At 34.7% G+C, this 22,790-nt stretch overlaps 1 protein-coding gene across 2 annotated transcripts; it reads right to left on the bottom strand.

The window, feature by feature from the left end:
- Window positions 1–519: 519 nt before the first annotated feature.
- Window positions 520–22,483, bottom strand: Bruce (BIR repeat containing ubiquitin-conjugating enzyme). 2 transcript variants are annotated; one of them, XM_072012762.1, is made up of 51 exons: window positions 22,212–22,483; window positions 21,285–21,604; window positions 20,949–21,193; window positions 20,536–20,875; window positions 18,950–20,444; window positions 18,708–18,882; window positions 18,418–18,636; window positions 17,906–18,329; window positions 17,706–17,829; window positions 17,468–17,618; window positions 17,160–17,384; window positions 16,829–17,083; window positions 16,477–16,750; window positions 16,229–16,390; window positions 15,576–15,881; window positions 14,399–14,695; window positions 14,071–14,285; window positions 13,824–13,980; window positions 13,560–13,751; window positions 13,246–13,460; window positions 12,907–13,160; window positions 12,647–12,825; window positions 12,381–12,568; window positions 12,158–12,302; window positions 11,704–11,863; window positions 11,234–11,603; window positions 11,035–11,158; window positions 10,792–10,956; window positions 10,528–10,691; window positions 10,218–10,455; window positions 9,840–10,140; window positions 9,583–9,758; window positions 9,300–9,501; window positions 9,005–9,232; window positions 8,405–8,929; window positions 8,061–8,331; window positions 7,667–7,926; window positions 7,290–7,572; window positions 6,830–7,215; window positions 6,615–6,758; window positions 6,343–6,520; window positions 6,124–6,269; window positions 5,807–6,049; window positions 5,500–5,718; window positions 5,192–5,413; window positions 3,793–5,121; window positions 3,485–3,705; window positions 3,156–3,395; window positions 2,894–3,082; window positions 2,690–2,824; window positions 520–2,602 (listed from the first exon to the last, which is right to left on the bottom strand). In XM_072012762.1, exons 1-51 carry the CDS (start codon window positions 22,396–22,398, stop codon window positions 2,318–2,320), a joined length of 14,148 nt encoding a protein of 4,715 aa, XP_071868863.1. In that variant the 5' UTR covers window positions 22,399–22,483; the 3' UTR covers window positions 520–2,317. The 2 variants fall into 2 exon arrangements, with proteins under 2 accessions (XP_071868863.1, XP_071868864.1); XM_072012763.1 differs by lacking the exon at window positions 15,576–15,881.
- Window positions 22,484–22,790: the final 307 nt, after the last annotated feature.

The raw sequence follows: 22,790 nt of genomic DNA, 5'->3' as shown, positions 1-22,790 counted from the left end.
AGTTGCAAGCTTCCTTCTAGTATATAACGGATGCACGTGTTCTCCGGTTTCGTAGAATTGCAGAAAATTTAATATTTCATCGGAAAGGGCAACGCGTGAATGCAGTACGAGTGTACGAAAGAAAACGGGAAATGGTTTCCTGCCACGGCCCCTACCAATATAGAAACCCGTGACAAATTGGCACGGGAATTGACCGGAAAACTCACGATTTTTCTAATTTCGCTGCGAAGAATTTCAACATAAATCAGATCGCGTTTGCACTTACGGAGTTTGCAAAATGACCAGTATACGTTCCACGTGGAAAATTATCGAATAAATCTTGCTCCTTACTTACGAGAGAAGAAAAATGGAATTGAAAAATAATAATATAACAACGATATCCCGTACGAAAATATTTGCGATATTAAATAGACATCCTAATTTGAAAGAATGTTTCAACGTCGACAGGTGTGTGTGTATTCGAGGTTTTTTACGTTAGAAGGGTTACTATAAATGAACGATATGAAAGAAAGTTGAGAATAGCGTGATAATAATCGTTTATTATAAATAACTATTAACACGTTGTCCTGTCGCGTACATCATCATCTGACGTGTTTTGTTTCGCTTCGTTCATTGCTTAGGAATCCATGCAATAGTATACGTTACAATGGAGCATTTTATCCAGTTACTTAGGAATTACAAACATTTACTTGTAATGCGATTATTCGTGTGACGATTATTTACAGATAGAACGATCATCGGTACTGGCGGTGTAATTCGACCAGTAATTTTACAACTAACCGTAATTATTCGCTGATAAGAGAAATGGGACAATACTATACGAGCAGGAATCCAAGTGAGATCGCGTTTTGGATCGCGACAGCTTGGGGGATTACTGCGTCTTCGATAATGCCGGTTATAATCGTCGGTTTCTTTTTTTTTTCTTCTTTTTGTTTTTTGTTAATTATATCAAATGCAACGATATTTCAAGTTATCCGAATATCCGTAGTTTGCCCTCTTTATTTTATGAAGAATTACCGGATTTAATACCATCTTTTCTTCCGTTCTTTTCGCTCTCGATCGGTTTGATACATTGAAATCTTCGAAAATAGAAAAAGGAAATGGAAAAGGACAATACAAAGGAAAAGATAAAAAGAATGCTTGAAAGAGAAAAAAAATGTATCGTCGCTCGATATGCAGATCTCAATTCTTTTTAAAATGAAGGCTGTTCGATATAAACCTGGTCTTCTTGTTTTTTCGATGAAGTCGTCGAAAGGAATTCGGTGTTGAAAAATATGCAATCGTTTTTAAGCCGAACACGTCATACTATTATTTCCCGTAAAAAATACAATACGGACCGTAATCAATACAGGCACGATAAATATTAAATCACACTGCGCACACGTATCAAGTGCTAACTGCATCATGCGTTATAGAGCAATTTTCCGCATTGTTTTCTACTCGTAAATCGAGGGCAATGCGACGCTGAGCTAAACGATTGAGACGATTTTGCAAGGAAAAAATACAATGGTTAGCAACGAGGAACGAAACGAAATGTTATAACGGAAAAACGATTCGCACAAAATTACGTCGTATAGGTACATCATACTCCACTCATATTTACGAGTGACTGTTATGCTGTTTTTCGCTAAATAAAGTTCGTATCGTTGTTTCGTATTGTTTTGCGTTCATTATCAACATCGTCTCGTTTTGCTGGAACACATGTCGTTTAAAGTCGGTCGCATTGCTATTGGGGGAACGGGAAGGGGGAATTACCGGCTACGTAAACGAGGAACACGTATAATAAATATCGAATAACAGTTGTTACTTATGATAATACGAAGTAGTAGAATGCAGCGTACATATAGCATAGCAGTTGCCACAGAGAGTACCTACTACATACGAGTTTGTCACATTCATACTAGATTTTATAATCACTAGATATTCCTTTTCCTTTCTTATCGATTCAGCCTACCCATTCATTTCTTTCATTCCTCCACACTCATTCTTCGTATCCATTCTACTTTACCGGTTCTTTCGTCTCGTTGTCTCTCGCGCATTTTTACTTTTTTACCGTATCTCTCATCAATATGTATCTCATACACGCACGCATACACTTATTCCCTTCGTTTCTCGGATTTTCATTTTATCGATATCGTCATGTGTTCAACGAAAAGATACAATAATCTTTCATTCACCTAATCATCCGTCAATAAACTGAAATTTGCCCATGTATTAGGATTTCCTTTCATCTTCAGTCAGTCCGTTATTTGTCCGTCATAACACAAACAATATAGACTTTTTAAAATGTCCAACAATGTCTATTAACATCCTTTAGCTATTCACACACTTTTGAAACCATCTTCTCCATCTCAACGTCCGTATCGATGTCGTGGTGTACGTGATTGCTAGCACTGGCATTGCTAATAGTATCGACAGAGTTATTAATTGGCGTGCTGGTTGGAGGTAGCATTGTCGCTGATGATGTGTCCAAACACGGGGTGCCAGGAGTGCTGGTAAGTTCGATCGGCAAGTCCGGTGACGCGAGTGGTTCCACCAAATCCTCTAAACCTTCAGGAGTTGGCAGTTTACTCAGTTCTTCTCTCAATAAACTATAATGTCTCTGTAAGTTATTATAAAATAAGATTGCAACACGTTATCCTAACATACCTAAGTTGAAATAATAGCATATGTAAAATTAATTAATTACCCTTAAAGCTAATGCGTTCAGAGAAAGAGTGCGACCGATTCTGCGATCTGATCCGTATAATTCCATATCCCTTATCCATCCTTCTAATTGTGCAACAATTTCATGTCTTTTTATCCAAAAGTGAGTGTGTATAACCTGTAGTCACCAAACACGAATGTAAGAATCCAGTTTTCGCATAATATGCGAATATCCAAATGTAATTACCTCTTTGAAACAAGGACATGGATTACGTATTTGATCAAGCATCGCCCACTTAGCAGTAGCCTGACAAATGTTCACATTGTACTCCAGACTAGATTGTGCCCCACTCGCCGTACCTCGTGATCGTTCGTATCCTGGTTCGTTGAAATAAGGTTCTGATACCAGAATCAGCGATTGTATTGATACTAAGACCTGTTTTAACATTTAGTTAGTTAGTGATCCAAAACGCAAACTTGATCTACGTTTTATTAATATTAACACTTGCCTGCAGGAAACTACTAGTATGCGCATTCCATTTTTCTTCAGGACGACCGTGCCAAGTATTCAATACACTCAAGCAGACTTTTCCATCGTTGTACAAATTTGGGTTAAATCGTACGGTATGGCGACCTGTAGTTTCTAGGTTTATTAACATCGGACTGTTAGGATAATCCGGAGGAAAGTATACGTCAAACTCGAAACACCCGTTGGCATATGGTGTTTCCTCTGGTCCTGTTATGAGTACCTAAAAAAAGAATTTAAATGTTCACAGTACAAAGTATAATTAATAATTATGTTACGTTAGTTATTTGTCTCATTCATTCATGTAGTTACCTTCATTACGTCTAATCTATCTGTGTCGCACCTAACGAAAACACTACTACTGTACGACAAAGGTAGCGCCGTAGAAAGTGTGACAGCTTCTTGAGCTAATCTCTTGACCCTCATGGGGTGACTTCTTTCGCCAGCTGCCCTCATGGTGGATTCAAAATGATATGAAACAGCAAACTTATATCCACCAGCTTCTGGATTTTCAGTAATCATCTCATATGTATCTACAATTGTAAGTAATACATTAACATAAAATAATATATGTATATAAAAAATGATAAGTATATTCTAATAGAAACACATTTTCTTACCAAATTGTAAATTTTTCATAACTTCTATGTATCGTTGTTCGATAGAAAGCAGAGGTAATTCTGGAGCCGTGGGACTTGGACCAGGTAGTTCTTCTTCGATTCCTGACAATCTAGAGGTAGCATTTTGCACTATAGTAGCACTCTCTTGAATATCAGGGATTAACGTTGCTAGACCTTCGTCTTGCTCAGTATCGTCAGGATACTTGAATAGCGTCTTCGACTTATTACTCCTAGTGCGATTAATCTTGTGAACGTACGTATCCACGCAAACCCTCATACTGGATAAAAGTGATACAACGGATGGTTCACCAGACTTTCCGCCTCTAGGTAATAAAAGCGGAACTAGTTGATTCGATAGAGCCATAGCTCTGAGCAGTTGCAATACTGCTCGATACAAAGGAATGTGCCTCGCCATGTCTAACACCGAATCGTTTCTCAAATACGAAGACAAGGCTGGAAGTAAACAGGATCGGGCTAGTAGATCGGGAAAAGATGCTGGCAGTTCTCTTTGTGTTTGTCCACCGGAGCCAATGTAACTTGCTAAAACTTGCAATAATACTGTAACGTGCTCTTCTTCGGATCTCTGTCGCATCAGAGCTTGTTCGACATTCCACGACTGTTGCGTGGACCCGGTACCAAATCCTGTACCTTTCGCCCAGTACAAATGCGAATTATCGTCGCTACGTCCTGCTTCGCCCTGGTTGCCAGCTACTTTCTGCTCCGAATTTTCGTTTTGGTTCGTTTGGTGGGTAAATACGGCTAAACAATTCAACAACAGAAGCATAGCACCCACTTCGATGGTTGTTTTACGTAAAAGAAGACCATCGTCTGTGGTCGCAGGTGTAGCATCGAGTAATTGCTTTAACACTTGGAATGGCAAGGTTGGTAACAACGCAGCCAACGGTGACGTTAAAACGTCTCCACCTTCACCATCGTCCGAAACGCCTAATGCAAGACGTAACAAACACTGTGCTCGTTTTCGGTCTCTTAATAGTACTTCCGCATAACCTGGAAGTCTGAGGAACAAACCAAAAGCAGCAAGGGAATGTGGTGGCACGTAAGCAGCTGGTGATGATGCCCATGAAGAAGAGTTATTTCCACTTTCTTCCACGACTTCACAAGCATCGTCGCTGATTCCTAATTTGACCCACTCCTCGTATGTTTGTTCTGGCGAGGGTAACGGGACGGGTGGTGGTCTAGAATCTGGATACACAAGCGGTAAATGTCGAGCTAACACCGCTAAACCACCACCTGCGCTGAACACTCCTAATGAACTTTCTATGCTTCTATAATTTAATAACTCGCTGTCGTTTTGTTTCGTTATGTCATCTGGAAGATAAAAGAACAGTTAGTTATCTATAAACGTTCCTCCAATTAATGAATTTCATTTAATACAGACCTTTTGAATCTTTGTTACGTTGACGTAATATAAGATGCAAACAAGGTTCTGATAAAGATATTCCACTATCTTCGGCAATAGCCAAAAGCTGAGCAATAGTCAACTGCGGTGGTAAAGGAGTATTTGGGCGTGATGAATGTATCAAATATTGTTGATTAGTAGAATTGGTAGAATTCTGCTGAACATTATTAGTCGATGTTTTGCTCGTACTAGCCGCTCCGTCTATTAATACGAAATTTCAAGTAGAATAATTAAAATTTGCTCATATTTCATGTATTATAATATATCATAAATAACGAGTGACTTGCCAGAATTTATTCGCGACTTTCTTATGACAGGACCACGAGCTTGTGATCTGTTAGATGCCTCCTTAGCCCTTTTGTCTTTCGCTGTATTTCCCGCTGCTACGCTAAGAGTATCTACTATGAAGGCCATACCAGATTCCCAAAGCTCTCTAGATCGATTATTATTCGTTCCAGTTTCATTACCCTTATATGTATTTGGCAACAATAAAAAAAGCCATGTACCTTTGAAAAACATTCCAAATTTTAATAGAACCATATTGCGCATATGATTATTACTAACTGAAGAAGAGAATACTGAAACTTAACTCACCAGAGACTTGTTGTAATATATCCGCAACGGTTGATTGAGTAGACATGTACAGTAATTGATGATAATGACCGAGCGGATGAGCTGGATGCGGTGGCATAGCCAACATGCTATAATTGACTGTTGTATTTGAAACTTTCATCGGTGCATCGGAAGTTACAGACACTAATACCTTTTCACCTTCCAATAATAATTGCAAAATCAGTCGTCTCGTGAAACCCGAAATTCCATGAAGATAGCGCACATCTGTCCGACAAAAATGCTGTATACTACATGAAATAAAATGAATCTAAACTAAATTAAAAATAATCGTCTCTTACTGGAAGTTGTTCGTTGTTGAGAAATAACATCGGTTAATAACTCGGCTAATAACTTTTGATTTTCAAGATGACACCAACAACACCTAGATAAAAATTTAATCATTGCACTTTCTAATGATGCATATGATATACTTGTTTTAGAACATCTGCAAAATAAAAATATTTTTAGTATCAAATTTTCTTTTATATTTGTACCATAAATGAAATGTATATAACTACCTCAAAGAAGATAAAGATGGATTTTCCACGGGTCGATTACTGAGAAGTGAAAGAAGGGGTAACCAAAATCCACGTCCTTCTTTACCAAGCCAATCACGCATTCTACCTTCCGAGCACACAAGGGTCAGAAATTCTAACACCACTGCTATACTTTCCGGTTCTGTCATACATAACTCACCTAAATAATGGTTATCATAATACCGTTTATAAAGATTGTAAAAAAAAAGTTATTAGGTTGTAAAAATTACAACTTTTCCAAATAACACACTTACCAACATAATTATTTGTATCCATGGAACTTTCACCAGCTTTATCATTATCAGTTAAACTTCCTAAGTTACTTTGACAGCTACCCTTCGTTGATATTCGTCTACCTTGCGGTTGCTCTTGTCGTGAACTTTCCAAATTACAAAAATCTACATAGAAGTTTCGCCGTTTAGAAATTTATCCAATTCTAGAGTAATAATCTCACAAGATAATCTCTCACCGATAATTAACATTGTCAACGAAGCAGGAAGTCCAGAATCAATCAATTGTTGAATACCTGGTGGAGACCGAGCGGCTGCAGCTACAGTAAGCAACTGTCCTTCTGTTAAATTTAATCGTTTATATTCTGATAACACATAACGATAGTACCATTCTTCGCCATTAAATTCGCTCTTCCTATCATCTGTTTGACTCTCTCTTTCCTTACGGTCATCCGATATAGATGCAGAATGATCTGTTGCCATATTAGGTACCAAAATTCGTACTCTTTGAAGAAGCAAAGGGAATAATGAGGGTCTCACGTAGCAAAACGCGCAAAGAGCAGAATCAATCGCCTGTTTTAAGGCAGAACTCGTTCCCAAAACCAAAGTCCATTGATACAAGGCACTAATTGAAAAGAGAGCTTATATTAAAAACTATCAAATGGAAAAAAAATTAAATATATTGAGAATACGACTTACTTAAAAAGTTCATCGGTTAGTAAAGCCTGTAAATCATAATTAAGATTTTGCTGTTGATGTGCTTCCCATATAATAGAAGACACACAATGAATATATACAGCAGGCGGATTAATAGCATTAGGACCATTACTGGGCCGAGAAATTCCATTTACTGCTGATGCATGGAGCCACGATAACACCGCTGTCATACGAGCTTCCGTGCAAGAATCTTGAATGGAACATAGTTGCTGCAATAATTCTACAACCAATTGGACAGTTGATGTTTCTTGTGTAGTTGTGGCACCTGTAAAATACCAACCGGTTCGATCTCAATTCATGTATTCAGAAAAATACCTTGAAAAAAAAAGAATAGAATCGATTCCCAAGAAAAGCAGTACCTTGAAAGAAAGAAGTAGACCTGTTGTTGAGTAAAAGACCAATGAGTCGAAGTCCAAGCTCTCGAGAATGTAAGCCTAGTTGCAAAAGAACCCTCTCCAGATTGGGAGTAAAAAGAGATGGTGCTGGGAGTAACAGAAGATTACAACATGCCTCAACCAGTCCTTCGACTGAAGCCGCAGAATTAAGCACTTTAACAGCGAGATTGCTGTTCAACGTGCTTACGGATAGACATTGATGCAGCAATCGCAACCAACCCAAGCTAGACAGATACGTTAAATTGATACGTAAAATTGTATTTGGACTCATGAAATCATAGAAGTGTACGCTTCACAGTGAATACGATTAAAAATTATATCAAAAAATGTACGATTTAGGCAATCAGTAAAAAATTACCTTGTCTTGGTAAGTTGTTCTTCGTCTATTGTATCGTGATTCGTTTTTATTTCACCGAATGCTGTGGTACCTAATAATCTAATCTGACTTAAACTTATATTTCTTGAGTCGCGCGGCTTGTATAGTCGTACGAGTACAGATGTTGCTACTTCTGGCTGAGATAAAGTAATACGAATAAATGTCAAGCCTGCCGTAGGCATCGGTGGACAAACAGGTGTTAGAGGACTGTTACTTTCTCTCGAAACTTCGATAGCCACAGCCGACGGACACGCTATAAGATAGAAATATTATAATATCAAAATATAGCATATACTGTCCATTAATACTGTGTTTATATATCTTACTAGCTAAAGACGTAAGATGCGGTTGAAGTTCCACTTTTCTCAATAATATAGCACAAGGTAAAGTGATCGCAAGATCAACCCATGCCTCATCAGGGAAACAGTGATATAACCATGCAGCTGTCCTGGCTCGCTTATGTGGCGTAGAATTTTGTATGAGAACATCTGCTGGTTGTGCAGCAGGATTAAACCAAGATATAATACCCAATGGAGCAAAGTTTAATAATCCATCTTCATAAGTCTCTAACGTATTCATGGACTTTTTGCTACTTGAAGACGCTACTGGTAACACATTAGGAACATTCGAAAGATGTTCCATTACTAATGCAATCACATCAGGCGAAGCAGAGTTAGTGTTGCCACTGTTACTTGATTTTACTAAATTTTCACAAAGTACTTTTACTCCACCCATTGCTGTAAACATTGCCAATGATACTTCATTGTCCAAAACCCTTAAGATATACCAAAGAAGAGGCTCTGACAATTGCATAACACCCAACTGTCGATTTAGTTCTCTTTGTTCACATGCTACAAAAAATATAATATATTAAATATGAAAACATGTTCCTCCAAAAATTGAAATTCCTGAAAAGTGTGACTTACAAGAGGAAAGGTATTGATAAAGTGGATTGAGAACTAAAGAACGATTGCTTGCTTTTTTAGTAAGAGTAGTCAAAAGTTGAAATGTAGCGTCTGGTATCGAAGCAGGATCACCAAGTTCAGTTGCTGTTCCTGCACCAGCACTTTCACCTAAAAGCATAGCTAGAGATGAACCGGTACTATGGCCTAGAGCTCCTAGCAAACGCATCATGGTAGGTTCATGTTGCAAAACTGAAAATCATAACATTTCATTAATTAATATTTGATTAGAACAAACTTATTGCATTTTGATACATACCAGTATCTGCAACGCATCGTACACGAGGTTTATTAGATGTACATTGTTGTAAGCGAGATGAAGATTGTTGTTCTGCAACTTTACTTTCATCCGTTTGTGAAATATTTACTTTCATTTGAGTATCATTGATATCAATATTTGCATCGAAATTTGTTTCAGATAGATCGATTCTTATTGGGCCGTCAGATCGACCTGGGCAGGGCTGGAAATATAAAATATTCTAATATGAAAATAAATTCTAAATATCTATTCGATATGAAACATTTTAAACAATAATGTGTACCTCTGGTAAAGGTGTTTGAATAAGTCGGTATACTAATTTAATAAGAGCTACGACTAAAGTATCCCATGATGTAGGATGATCTTGTCTAGTGTCTCCACCAAATACACAAGCAAATAAACTTCCAAATCCTCCAGATGGATTTGCTAAATCACCAGTACCACCACATTGAGCTCCAACTGTTATAAAACAGGAAAAAGGAAAATGGAACTATATGACAATTCAGTAATATGATACTTTATATTGGTTCACAAAAGTACCTTCAGAACCCCTAACATAAGTAGAAACTAGTACTCCAACGCATTCTGTTATACTCATTGCAGTTCCTAAATCTGTGTTGGTAAAATTTAGATTTGTTAATGATGTTATAAGTTTGTACTGTGCGTCTAAGGGTCCTCTTCTTGTAGACAGAGCTCCACCAGGTTGTACAAGTTGATATACTACCCATAGTAAGAGTTCCTTTAATGCATTCCCTAAAGTACTGCCAGGCGTAATCACGTCGCATCTCATTTTTAATCTAACTAAAAAATATTGTAGTGCTTGGCAAACAGTAGGTCCAGCCTAAAAATCATATATTGAAATATAAAATTACAGAATACTGCAAAGTATCTAGTATTTGAGAAGGTGTACCAACATACCATAATATATTGTTTGTCCATAGCGTTAACATTTAATCCGCTTCCAGAAAGTAAACGTAAAAGCATAGGACCCATGTTACGTTCTTTTACAATACATCCGGCCATACCACCGAGAAGACCCTCTAGTGGTTGTCTACTATTTGTAGCTTCTGCAGGATTTGTCTGTAACGGTTGATTATTTGCCAGAGTTAAGCATTGGAGAGCAAGACACCAGGCTCGTAAAGAAACTCCTGGATGCCTACAAATTGATTTTTATTACTAAAAACTTCAAATAAAAAATGATTATTGTTAAAATGAATTTTGTATTTACCAAGATAATGCAGATATAAGATTTGAAATAGCTGTTGAACTTAAAGGTATAACAGGTGTAAGTGAAGGGTCAAATTGATTTGGGGAATTTGATTGTTCTGTAGAAGCATCTAAATTCAATGTTAGCCAAAGTTGAAGGATAAGTTCCAGATTTGTTTCCACGCTCTGTTGCGAAATAGAAATAATTTTTAGTTCACTCTGAGTTCATTGGGTATAAGTAGTGGATATTATATGAGTAGTAAAGTTGCTGCTTAATTAATATCACCTGTAAATATAATTCCGCGAATATTTTGTCAAAACATCTTGTTAACATTATTAAACTCGAAAAAGTTGTGTCAGGCGAGTTCCAAATGTCTTGACTTCTCTCATTCCAGTTAGGTTCTGCTTTGGATGTTGATTGTTGAGGATATCGACTTGACTCTGGTGGAACCTTTTATAGAAGAAAATAAAGATAAATTTTACCCAAATTATGCTAGGAATAAATATAAATTAAACATCACCAACTCACATGTATTGTGGTACTTATACTATAAGGTAAATTATACATGCTGAACATAGACAATATCCTTAGTGATAACTCTATTCCCATTTCCACCCCATATTCCAATCTTGCATCCATTGCCAAGGAAATCCTATAAAAATTTTCAGTTAATTTAATATTTCCAACAGTTAGATTACATTCAAGTATTTACATATATATTACATACCCAGATATGTCTACATTCTTAGGTAATGGATGACCTTTCTTCAACGTATTTCTACCACGTTCCAAAATATCATCTAAGAAATCTTCAAATTCACTGTCATCAGACTCTAAAAGGGAAGGCAAAAATCCATTGGACTTTGATGTTGATGCAGCTGCAGACATCACCATTATACCATCTTGAGCATCTTCTTCTCCTTCACCTTCCGCAAATCCTTCATCATTGCCAAGTGGAACAGTAGTATTACTTGTTTCAGCAGCACTAACATATTCTTCTTCTGGTGTTCGACTCTTTTCCGTAACAAGAGATTCGAAGTTTTCCTCGGAAGGACTTCCTTCATGAGTAGAACACGTTTTTGGAATTAATTTTCCACCTGCAAAAAGATTAATAAAGACCAAAAAGAAAAATACATATAAATAATAGGTATTACAATCGTATTTCAGAGTAGTAATGCAATAAAAACTGTATTATACCTTCTAATAAATCCTGTAAAAGGCACGAAACTGCATGCGAAGACCAGGCCGCGTCAGAAGTACCCGTTGCCAATCTGACTAATTTTAGGAGCTGCTCTTCGCTCATAAGCTCACACAAGCTAATTGCAGGACGTGTAGATATCACTAGCCTAGCGACTACCTATATGGTACATGATACAATAATTCAAACAGTTGCCTCATAAAAAGCATAAAGCTTATTATATATTAAAAATTATCAACTATATCTACAAGCTAGTAATGTTTTGATTGTAAATCGTAGTACTAAGCATTGGTACAAATAGAGCATTAATGAACTAATTTTATCAGTTATATTTCATTTATAAATAAATAATATATAATGAAGATAAAATTTATAGTACTTTTTACATTAAGAAAAAAAAAGAAACAAAACAAAAACTCGGCAAATATATATCATATTTTTGAATTTCCTTACCTTGCAAGCTAATAGGAACATATCCACATTAGCAGAATTATATAAAATAAGAGCAATGAGTCCACGTGCAACAGGCAAAACATGTTGATGTGATAAGTTGGATATATATTCAACATCCGCGTCCGTTGTTTCCGATTTACTAGAACTTATATGATACATTTAAGTTACTATAAAATCTTAAAAAGAGATAGATGAGACTGTTATATAAATTTTTATTACAAACCTTGCGTTTGCTTGTGATTGTAAACTACGGGAAGTGTGTTGCGTATCACTTTTGCGAATACTAAGAATATCTTTGAAATGCTTGGCAGAATTTTGTTTTAATGTTTTCTTAAAAAACTGCTCCTGCGATTTTAATGTTGCTTTCATTTTACTACACAATGAAGCAGTATGTGAAAGATTAGTCCACCCCTTTAAAATTCATGCAACATATTAATTCCTTAGATGCTTACTAATATTTATTATTGTAAGATGAGAGTACTTTCATACCTGCGATGACGTATGGAACACTTTTTTTGCTTGCTCTAACTCTTGAAGTTGTTGCTTGTGATGCATTATATGTTTCTGTAATTTTTTACGATAACTAAAAGTTAGAGAACGATTGGCATTACCATATTTCCTCTGCATTGCAGATTCTCCTTGAATAAATTCCCAGCGAGATGATAAACCTTATAAACGAATTTTTATGATAATCAACATTTAAAATATTGGTATTACCATCTGGAAATATCCACGCATATATGTAGTACCTTGTTCTTTAGTTTTTTCATTATTTTCTTCCAAGCAAGTAGGTGGTATTGCTATAGTATCCAAGCATACTGACAGGAAAAGCAGTACCCAGCCAATAAGTGTTACGTCTAAGTGATTTGTATCTGATGTTTGAGGATTTGACAATGGTGTCAATAATTTGCCTAGCGTGCGAACCATAGCATCTATTACAGAAGATCTATTGACACCAGCAATCAATGATTTACGTCCGAGAAGTGTTAGCAAAATAAATACTCTAAAAAATTAAACAAGGAATTTCCGATTTATATAACGTTTTTAATTTTTATTAAAAAGTTGTAAACACTATATATATGTCGTACCTGTCTTGTGGAAATATGTGCGTAGACGACGACGAATAGAGATTAATTAAAACATTAGACAAAAAATTTCCCCACCAAGGTTGATGACCAGCCATACGCGTTAAAAGTGCAACAGCTTGCAGTTGTAAACGCGGAGCTGGTGTAACAACACAAATTGAATGAAAAAACTTTTCGCAAACGGTTGGTGTAAAAACATCGCATATTGATAACGGTATCTAAAAGAAAAAGAAAATATATATATATATATATACAAAATTCTAAACGATCATAATGTCATATATACAATCATAGTATATAAAAATTAAGAAACATACGCTAGGTATTGGACCAATTTCATATACTGCAAACAGGAGAATATCGAGTAAAGTTTCTCCAAGGGCTCGTAATTTGTCGGTAGGTGCATTTGCTAAAGACATTGTAGGTATGGTTCGAGAACCTTTCCACGATTCCAATCGTCTCCATACACCTCGGACAACATTTAGTTGATGTTGAAACATTACGCATTCCTATAATATTCAACATGTACATTTTTTATGCATGTAATGAGTCTTTATATTAAAATACTTAATTTAACTTACTTGATAAGTAGCCAATATTTTTGCAGATGGCTGTTCTTTATTTTCATTAGGTACTTTACTAAAAGAAAGATAGTGTTGCATATGCATAACATTAGTAGTTTCTGAACACAACAGTGGATCCAATAGGCTTTTTAGTTTTTCAGTAGCTAGACTAAATCTAGAAGAATAAGAGGATAAATGTTAATCATAAACTGTATAAAACATAATAAACAAAATTTATACTTCCAAAGAAATATATTATAAGTACCTGCACTGCACATCTTCTGCGAGAGCTGACAATATATTGCACTGCGTAGTGATAGTAGCTTGCACATTAGAATCAAAGGTGTTGTCGCAAGCTACTGAGCTACTATTTAATTCCGCATAATCTTCTCCAGGTAAGACCATCATATGTCCATAGAAAATTCCTAATGGAATTTTACACATTGTAGGAGACATTCCATACCGACCTATGATTATAATCTGAAAGCAATAAGACAATTTTCTGTTATAATATAAATGAGTAAATAAATTAAGCTAAATGAAATGAATAAGTTATTTTATTATAGTAAAATATACTGAATATTATTAAATACCTTTAGATATCTACAAACAGGTGGTGGTTGAAGATCACATACAACCAATGACCTATTTCCAATATCACCAGCAACAATGAGTCGTGTACCATCAACTTCTTCCTTTTTTGTCCATATATCTATAGACAGTGATGCTAAATCACTGCAGCAAGGAATAATCAAATCCGTAAGTAATACAGGTGATCCAAAATCGAGGATAACAAATCGGCGAGCACCAGAATGCATTCGATCGACCACCAATGCCTGTTGTGGTGGCCAACACAATAATCTTCCCCATGGGAATGTAACATCTTTTCGCTGTAATATATACAAATAACAAACAGAGTTCTTTAATAATATTTATTTTGATAATTGTTAAACATCTACTTCATTTCTACTTTGTTATGAAATGGATCATAATCATTCAAACAAATACATAAAAATGCAAAAATAAATCAGTTCATCTTACAAAACAGTACATTAAGACTGAATATTTGCAAGAATTAGAAATTTGGGTAAAATCATTTTTTTAGATATCGCTCTATACAATCCATTTCCACTTTCCATACATTTCATGGCAGAAATAATTTTGTTATTCAAATTATTCCTATATTCTTACCCAAAATTTCATGGTGTAGGAAGGAATATATGCGTTTATATAACATTGAAAGCATTAAGTAGGAATCAATTCTACATGTCTCATTTAATTAAATCTATTAAGCCAAAGTGTATGCGCCTGTGTGTAAGTGTGTTTGTGTATGTGCGAAATAAAACTGGAAACGATATTATACTTGCAAAATTAAATCATGAAAGTAGATGTAGACAACCTCGTATCATTAAAATATTTGCTCGTGCGTTGAAATCAAAACAAATCATTCAGTACAATAAGACCTGTGTAACTGGATAGCGTTCTTATCACACCTATGTTTTATAAATCTTGTAGATAAATATAAATGGGAAAATGTGCAATATGATAATATAATATCAAAATGACATTGATGTTAAATGCATGGATCCTAAGGCTGTCATGCAATTTGCAATTTATGTATCTAGCTTTGTATCCGACAATTAACGAAATTATATAAACTCAGTTACAAACAGCATATTAATAAAGCTATAAAAATTTATGGTAACGACAGGAAATCGTCGAACTGAGAAACAGAAAGAAAAAGTGCAATTTTTCATCTATGTAATCTACCTTTTTAGAATTGCTGTCTTCAACTTTGTTTATAGTAGTATTGATATTTTGTACAGACGATTTTTCTTTCGTTACAGTAGAACTTAATATACGTGAAGTAGGCATATCATTTTGTGTATTATGCCATGTCTGATTGTTGATAGGCATATCGTTAGCTTCATCACAGTCTGATTGATCATCAGGTGTGAATATCAGTTGTGGAGCTGGGTTCTTTAACATTCTTCCTGTACATAGACTAAGTAGATCGCTTAACATAGGTGTTGGCTTAGCCTGAACATCTGCTCCTAGCGATCCAGCATCCAAGTTCTACAATGTACAATGATTTCTATCTAGATTATGTTTCCTCTATTTGAAAAAACATCTATACCATTTAGGTTTAATGTTCAATGCTAAATGACTGTAACAGCTTTAACCCTTTTAATTAAAAAGCAGAAATTGGTAAACTCCCTGTTTCATTTTACCATGTTGCTTTGTAGATAACGTTTGTTTGTTTTTACTAATATGAGTATTGTCACGTTTACATCAAATTTGGAATAATTGCATGCTCCATGAAATCATTAGATTTAGAGTGTAATAGAAAAAGGAAAACAGAAAAGATGTAGGAACTGTTGATATATTAATATAAAAAAGGTAGATAGATTACGAGAACTTACGTAAGTGTGATGAATGGTTTTGATGTCAGGTACACCATTGTTATTTGTAGCTGTGCTATCATAAAGAGGTGCTCCAATATTACTTGTATTCATGCATGGGTCAATTTTCTCCATCTTGGTACCATCAGAAGCAGCAAGACAAGTGAAGTGGAGAGGCTCAACCTGAAGTTTTACAATTTTTATCTATTTTTGTAATCAAATATTATTGATATGCTATATTCTAGTTCTTCATAATATCAATAAATCACCTCTAAAAGTCCTTTCATATTATGATTAGCACATAAAGCCTTCAACTTGCTAGATACCACAAGTTCACTAGTTGGATGTGTAGGCAGTGTAAGTAGGTCCCTCAAATCAATAGCATCCTGAGAATACATGGAACTTGATGAAGCAGCTGACGGTCCCGTCTGTTCATTAGCTACAGCTGACACATATGTGGGAGGTATAGGACTATATTTGGGAGGCATCGGCGATTCCAAGTCGAACAATTCGGTCTCAAATGGAGAATTATACAAACCAAATCTGTAAAAAGTTGAAAACTTCTGTTGATGTATTAAATCATTTCAATAAAATATATTACATTAAGATATTTAATCATACCTTGTCGCGAGTAATAAATGATATGGATTTACACGATTCGATATTTCAGCAGCTATTTGTTGTATTAAAGAAACACATTGTTGAGCAATACTGTGATTTCTATCTCGTATTAAAGTTCTATTAATTAATAATTGTAACCAACGTAGCGAACCAGCCCATTCAACTTCTACTATTGATGGTAACAACATTACTAAAACAGACACCAAAGCTTCGTCGAAAGATTGAGATGGAGGATCATTCAAATTATAAAAACCACTGAAAACAATTTGTTAGCATTATAAAATAAATTTTACGTATTATTTACGCAGAAGTTATTGCATCATTAACTTACATATTACAAAGCATAATTAATTTTATACACTTGTGCGCTATACTTCGACCAGCATGCAGAAGGCAAGTTCTTAATAAATTAGATAGCCGTGCTTGTACTGAACGAATTGTTTCCAACTGGAAACTTTTTATTTCGATATTGTTTTGATTGTTACGAAGCCTCGTCAATCTGATAGAGGCTATCCATACAAGAACATCTAATGCCAGTGATTGTGCAATAGGCGATCTGTAACATTTCAATGAGTTATAACGCATTTGCGTATAATAAATATAAGTAATACCATTTATAATTGTAGTAAATAAACTTACTTATCAAGCGTCTCCAAACAAGCAACACTTAATAAATTTTCAAAGCAACTTTTAGATTCTAGCATAGCGCATCGTTGCGCCCTTTCATTTGGTATATTAGTAGGATATACTGTTCGAACAGTAATTGATATTTCATAAATACAATCACAACCTTAAATAAATATGGAGAAAAAGGAATTAATCACAGGAATTGATATATATATATATATAATAAATCAGTAAGTAAAATTGTACCTACCGATGTAAACGTCTAATTTCTTATTACTTGTACCTTCTACAAATCGACGCACTTCGACTATCCTCAATTTTTTAGATGTAGGAGGTTTGTTGTCTGATGAGTTTGTTTTCGACTTTGGCGTTGCCTAGAAATAAAGGAAAATGACATTTATCATGTATATTATATTTAAATTTCAATACACACTTTAAATAAGTACTTACGTTATCTTTCGTAGGATCGATTAGAGCCTTGATATGAACAAGAAGCGTTCTGGCTTTAGAACGAAACAATTTTGGGCTAGTCAGTGTGACACAACCAGAACGCCAAGATAAGTCCAAACTACGATGTAAATCGATCGGTCCACATAAAATCTCCGTATTATGTTGCCGCTGAAACTCCTCTGTGACCACAGGATTTTCTCCCTTCTGCTCATTACCTATGTTAAAATCTATTCTTTCATCCACAGGAGTTAATAAAGGCTCATGATGACCAATTCTTTTAATATTTTGCTTTAGTAAAGTAATTTGAATTGATGGCAATTCTTGACAAACTGAATGCAAACTGTACCGTACATCTACATGACCAATACGTCCTGCAGCACTTCGAGGGAGAGTCAATTCAAATATGTGCTCGTCCCAAGTATTTCTATAATTTATAAAGTAATTAACGAAGATAAAATATAAAATAAAATTATACCTTCTAAATATCTATATATATCCATATTTATACATACCGTTCATTATGTAAACGCCATGTACGGGTATGGTGTTGATCTTCTGACTGATGAAAATGCTGGGGATGACGACGCTGTCGTTGAGCTTGCATCATTTCATTCCAACAAGGAGGAACGGTAGCACCATATGCGGGAGAGTGATGGTCAAATCGTGTCAATTCATAAAGGGAACGTAAATCCGAATACGAGAAATTCAATTTGTGCGAAATTAATTGGTCTCTAAAAAAATATAATATTTCATGTTTTAAAATATTTTTACTTCGTTATTTTAATTTTATCTTTAATCTTACTGAAAACTAGATGACGTTGACGTGCTAGGAATTGTACTTTTATTACTACTTTCTTCAGTTGTCATCATATTAATATCCTCAATATCCTCTTTGTCTTCCATGGAATCCTCTTCATCTGCAGTAATAAAAAAGTGAAGAGCGCCATCACTTGTACATGCACACAATCTCTCTAAGCCTGGAAAGATTATATTGTACAAAAATAAAAACTATTAATAGAAATATGAATAAATATTGCAACTTACTAGTACAATAAGTTGCGGAAACAAACTTTTTGCCTTCTACTCTTGCTTCGGTAATAGTTTTTAATGAATCTAAATTTAATACTCTGATACCACCATCTCTGCATACTAGAGCCACTTGTCCTATAGGTGCTGATGCACTTGAATTACTAGTAGAATTTCCACTAAAATTTTCATCAGATGGTGTATATTTATTTTTCTCTTGAAGAGGTAAAAACACATGTTCAACAGGAGCTTCATCTGCAGATAATTCTCGTTTTGCTACTGGTTCAGAAAATACTTTTACCACTTGCCCCGAAAAATCCAAAGCATACACAAGTAAAATGGTATTTATATTATTTATATCGTCAGGTATTTTACCATTTATTAGTCTATCAGACTGTGTATCATTATGGTCCCAATACACATAACCTTTCTGTGCGAAAAATTCGCTATCTTCATCAATATCCATCTGATTATTATTTGAAATTAACGAATCTGTGTTATCTGTTGTAGGACACATAGCAACATACAAATGTCTTCCATCTTTAGATGGTTCAATGTGTGTAATTTTAACAAAATCAGGGGCTTCAATACGTAATGTCTTTACAACAACTGGTTCAGTCTTTGTTATTTTCATAATATCCAAACTTTTCTTATTCGCAGTTGTTAGATCAGATGTTGATGCAAAATGTTCTGGACCATTTATAGGATTAAAATTGGCATCAAATGAACTGGATGTTGGGGGTACTGTGATACCAATTGGATTTGAGTAGATCCCATTGGAAGATGAAGCAGTAAGAGCAGATGTTGGAAAAATACCATCAAAATGTGGACCAACTACCTCTGAATCTACATCCTCTATTACTGGAACTTCATAAAAAAATTTACCAACCAAAAATTCTTGATATAAGTTTTCTTGACGTTCACCGTTTGAACTAGCACTGGTGCCTGTTCCAGATAATGTCTTTTTAGCCTTAGATTCCTTAGTATTATCTTCTTTAATTGATTGTGTTGTTGCAATTTTGTGATGAAAATCATAAAATACTAAATAGTGCAATCTTGATGGTGTGTATTTATCACCTGCTACCTTCATTATATCTAAAGTATCACTGGTAGCACTATTTACACTGTTCATTGCACGAACGAGAGATGATGAAGCTAGATCTGCTGAAGTAGCCCACACATTTTCTAAAGTCCTTAATTGTGATGGATTACTAACTGTCACAGTAACAGCACACACTACACATGGCCTGATTTTAGAGTCTGATGTCTCTACAGGTAAAAGCGTAGAACCAGATATTTTTGCTTCACTGTTTTGAGATACAGGAGAACCTACTACAGACAATGCTGTGACTTGTACTTTATGAGAACCTGGATGCTTAAAATCAGAAAGGGAATCTGCTTCTGAATTAAGTGTCCTTAAATATGACGTCAAATTTCTTGTGGAACCAAACTGAATAGAATCTTTGTTATTTATTTCTTGATCTATAGGAGCCACATAAAATGATACCTCCCTCTGTGAAAAATACATTAGATGGGAATATTTTTACATGAAAAGCATCAGTTAACATGTTACTATTATCATTATTATAATTATGATATATTACCTTTAATTGATTTGTTACATTCCAGACATTAATAAAACCTCCACTGGAAGCTGTAGCTACAAGGCCACTGACATTTGTAGTGCTAATTACATCTACAGTATCACCAGCCTCACGTGCAGGAGCAGTAGCAAGGATAACAGACAAAGGAACATTTTGTGTATATTCTCCTTTGACAAATGGACATGCTGGAGAATGACGTTCATGTTCTGACCAAGGTTCGTCTGTTGGTTCCCAACAAACTAAACACACATTACATGTAAAACACATTATCCTATCGTCACCTGTTGCATTTGGCTGATGATAAAAACCAGCCTGAGCCATTTGATCTGGTAAAGCCCATCTAAAGAACAATATACATATGATAAATTTGTTCAATTATTATCCAATAAAAACCAATGATTTAAGTGTTATACTTGTAATTCATGTGTGGCCATTTTGAAAAAGTATCTCGACGTGTAGCTTCACTAAACATTAATGCTTTATCAGCAGGACCTCCTTCTAATGGCAGACCTGGTAATAGGCCATTTAATCGTTCATTAATGGCAGAAGCAATTGGCAATGCCGGAATATATCTGCTTAATCTCTTCAATTCATTTACTAATCCTGAACACACAAGTTTCAGAGAACTGTGTGGTAGTTCCAAACATACTGTATTCCACTGTTGAGAACAAGATAAATTAATATTTAAATAAATATTAGTTCATTCAGTAATTTAAAATTTTTGGTATCTATTTATTTGTTATACATACTTTTTGGGCTTTAATTCCCTTTTTCTGGTTTGCTTCTACTGTAAACGTTTTACTTATTAACTCATCTTTTACTTCTTGCACATGATCTATTCCTGGTAACTCTACACATCGTAGACACTGATATAATAAAGTAGCTTCAGAAAACAATAACTCTAATTTTACAATTTCTTCATTTCTTGAAACAGGTGTTTGTAAAAGAGTGTCCAAAAAGAGTACACCATTATAATCACTACGTACTCCAATTCCTCTTCCATCTGTATATAATATTTTATCTACACCATTTGACAAATATGTACCTTGAAGTCTTCCATTTAATTTTCCTGTAAAAGTAAAGATTATTATATCTAATTACTTTAATCTATTTAAAAAGATTAAGCAAACAAAATTTATTTTTTTATCAAAGCTGAACTTTAAAAATATCAATAAAGACAACACAAAAAAACAAAGATATTTTATGTAGCATTATAAAATAAATATCAATAGATATCTTGTACGATCTACATTTTCAAAAATTATTATTACATAATGATTGGTATAATTGTAGAAGTTGATATACTTATTATAAAGACTACACTTTAATAAATCAACAAATAGCAAAAACGTTTTCCCCAAAAAGAAACATGATTGTACATGGAGTAATAATAGGAACAGTTTAGGAGATAGTCAAATGACTCTAAGAACTTGGTTATATCTCAAAGTAGTAGCAAACAAATGATAACGATTAGTTAATAATAAAAATTGATCATATTAAAATCAGTGAGATTATACAAGTTTGAGTCACGCCTGACGTTTTGTACGCGTATACGACCTTGACCATGAGGCGTGATTGAATATTACAAATCAATTATCTACAAGATTTTTAATATAATGATTTGTCATAGATATGAAATTCTCCTTTATAAGAGACAAACGAATCGAAATGCTTACCAGATAAAGAACTTTTTTGCAAAATTACTCCTGAGTTGACATCAAATACATATACTTGCGCACTGCCAGTGGTAATTAGTAACACATTTAGATTAGCATGATAAATTATACTTTTACACTCAGTGTCCACATTTAAGTAACCGTCTTCCTTTAATAACCACAGATCATCATTAGCCATTTTGCTCATACAAATCACAATTCTCAAAAAATTTGCCTAATGCGCGAACATCACAAAAAACATGGCGTACTCATCACCGCCATCTTTGAGTAGAACGTCAGCAAATCGCTCTGAAGTTAGCTAATAACCGTCAAACGATTATTCCGCGCTAACGATACATCATCGATACATTATCCTTCGATCTTCAAAATTGCATCTTCGAACAGCATCGCAATGTACATATACAGTACAAGGAAAATTAATATTGTTTTACAAATAAATAATAAATAAATTTTTCTTGCACAATTCTCCGGACGTCTAGAGGATATTAAAAATTCTAAATAGTGCATATTAGTGAATGGATTACCATATGTTTTCTTGTATGTGTTTATATGATTTCAATGTTTAAAAAAAATGTGTTT

The sequence above is a fragment of the Bombus fervidus genome, chromosome 11 (assembly GCF_041682495.2).
Source record: "Bombus fervidus isolate BK054 chromosome 11, iyBomFerv1, whole genome shotgun sequence".
Classification (NCBI taxonomy): domain Eukaryota; kingdom Metazoa; phylum Arthropoda; class Insecta; order Hymenoptera; family Apidae; genus Bombus; species Bombus fervidus.
Note: the sequence above shows the minus strand (reverse complement) of the source record. Positions and strands in the feature narration are given on the sequence as shown.

Excerpts from the sequence above, each read along its gene's own strand:
- Bruce (XM_072012762.1), bottom strand. The coding sequence starts at position 22,398 with ATGAGCAAAATGGCTAATGATGATCTGTGGTTATTAAAGGAAGACGGT. Across the intron at positions 9,502-9,582 it reads TTCAAACACCTTTACCAGAG|CCCTGCCCAGGTCGATCTGA; the intron begins GTACACATTATT and ends TTATATTTCCAG. Across the intron at positions 2,825-2,893 it reads CATGTCCTTGTTTCAAAGAG|GTTATACACACTCACTTTTG; the intron begins GTAATTACATTT and ends TGGTGACTACAG.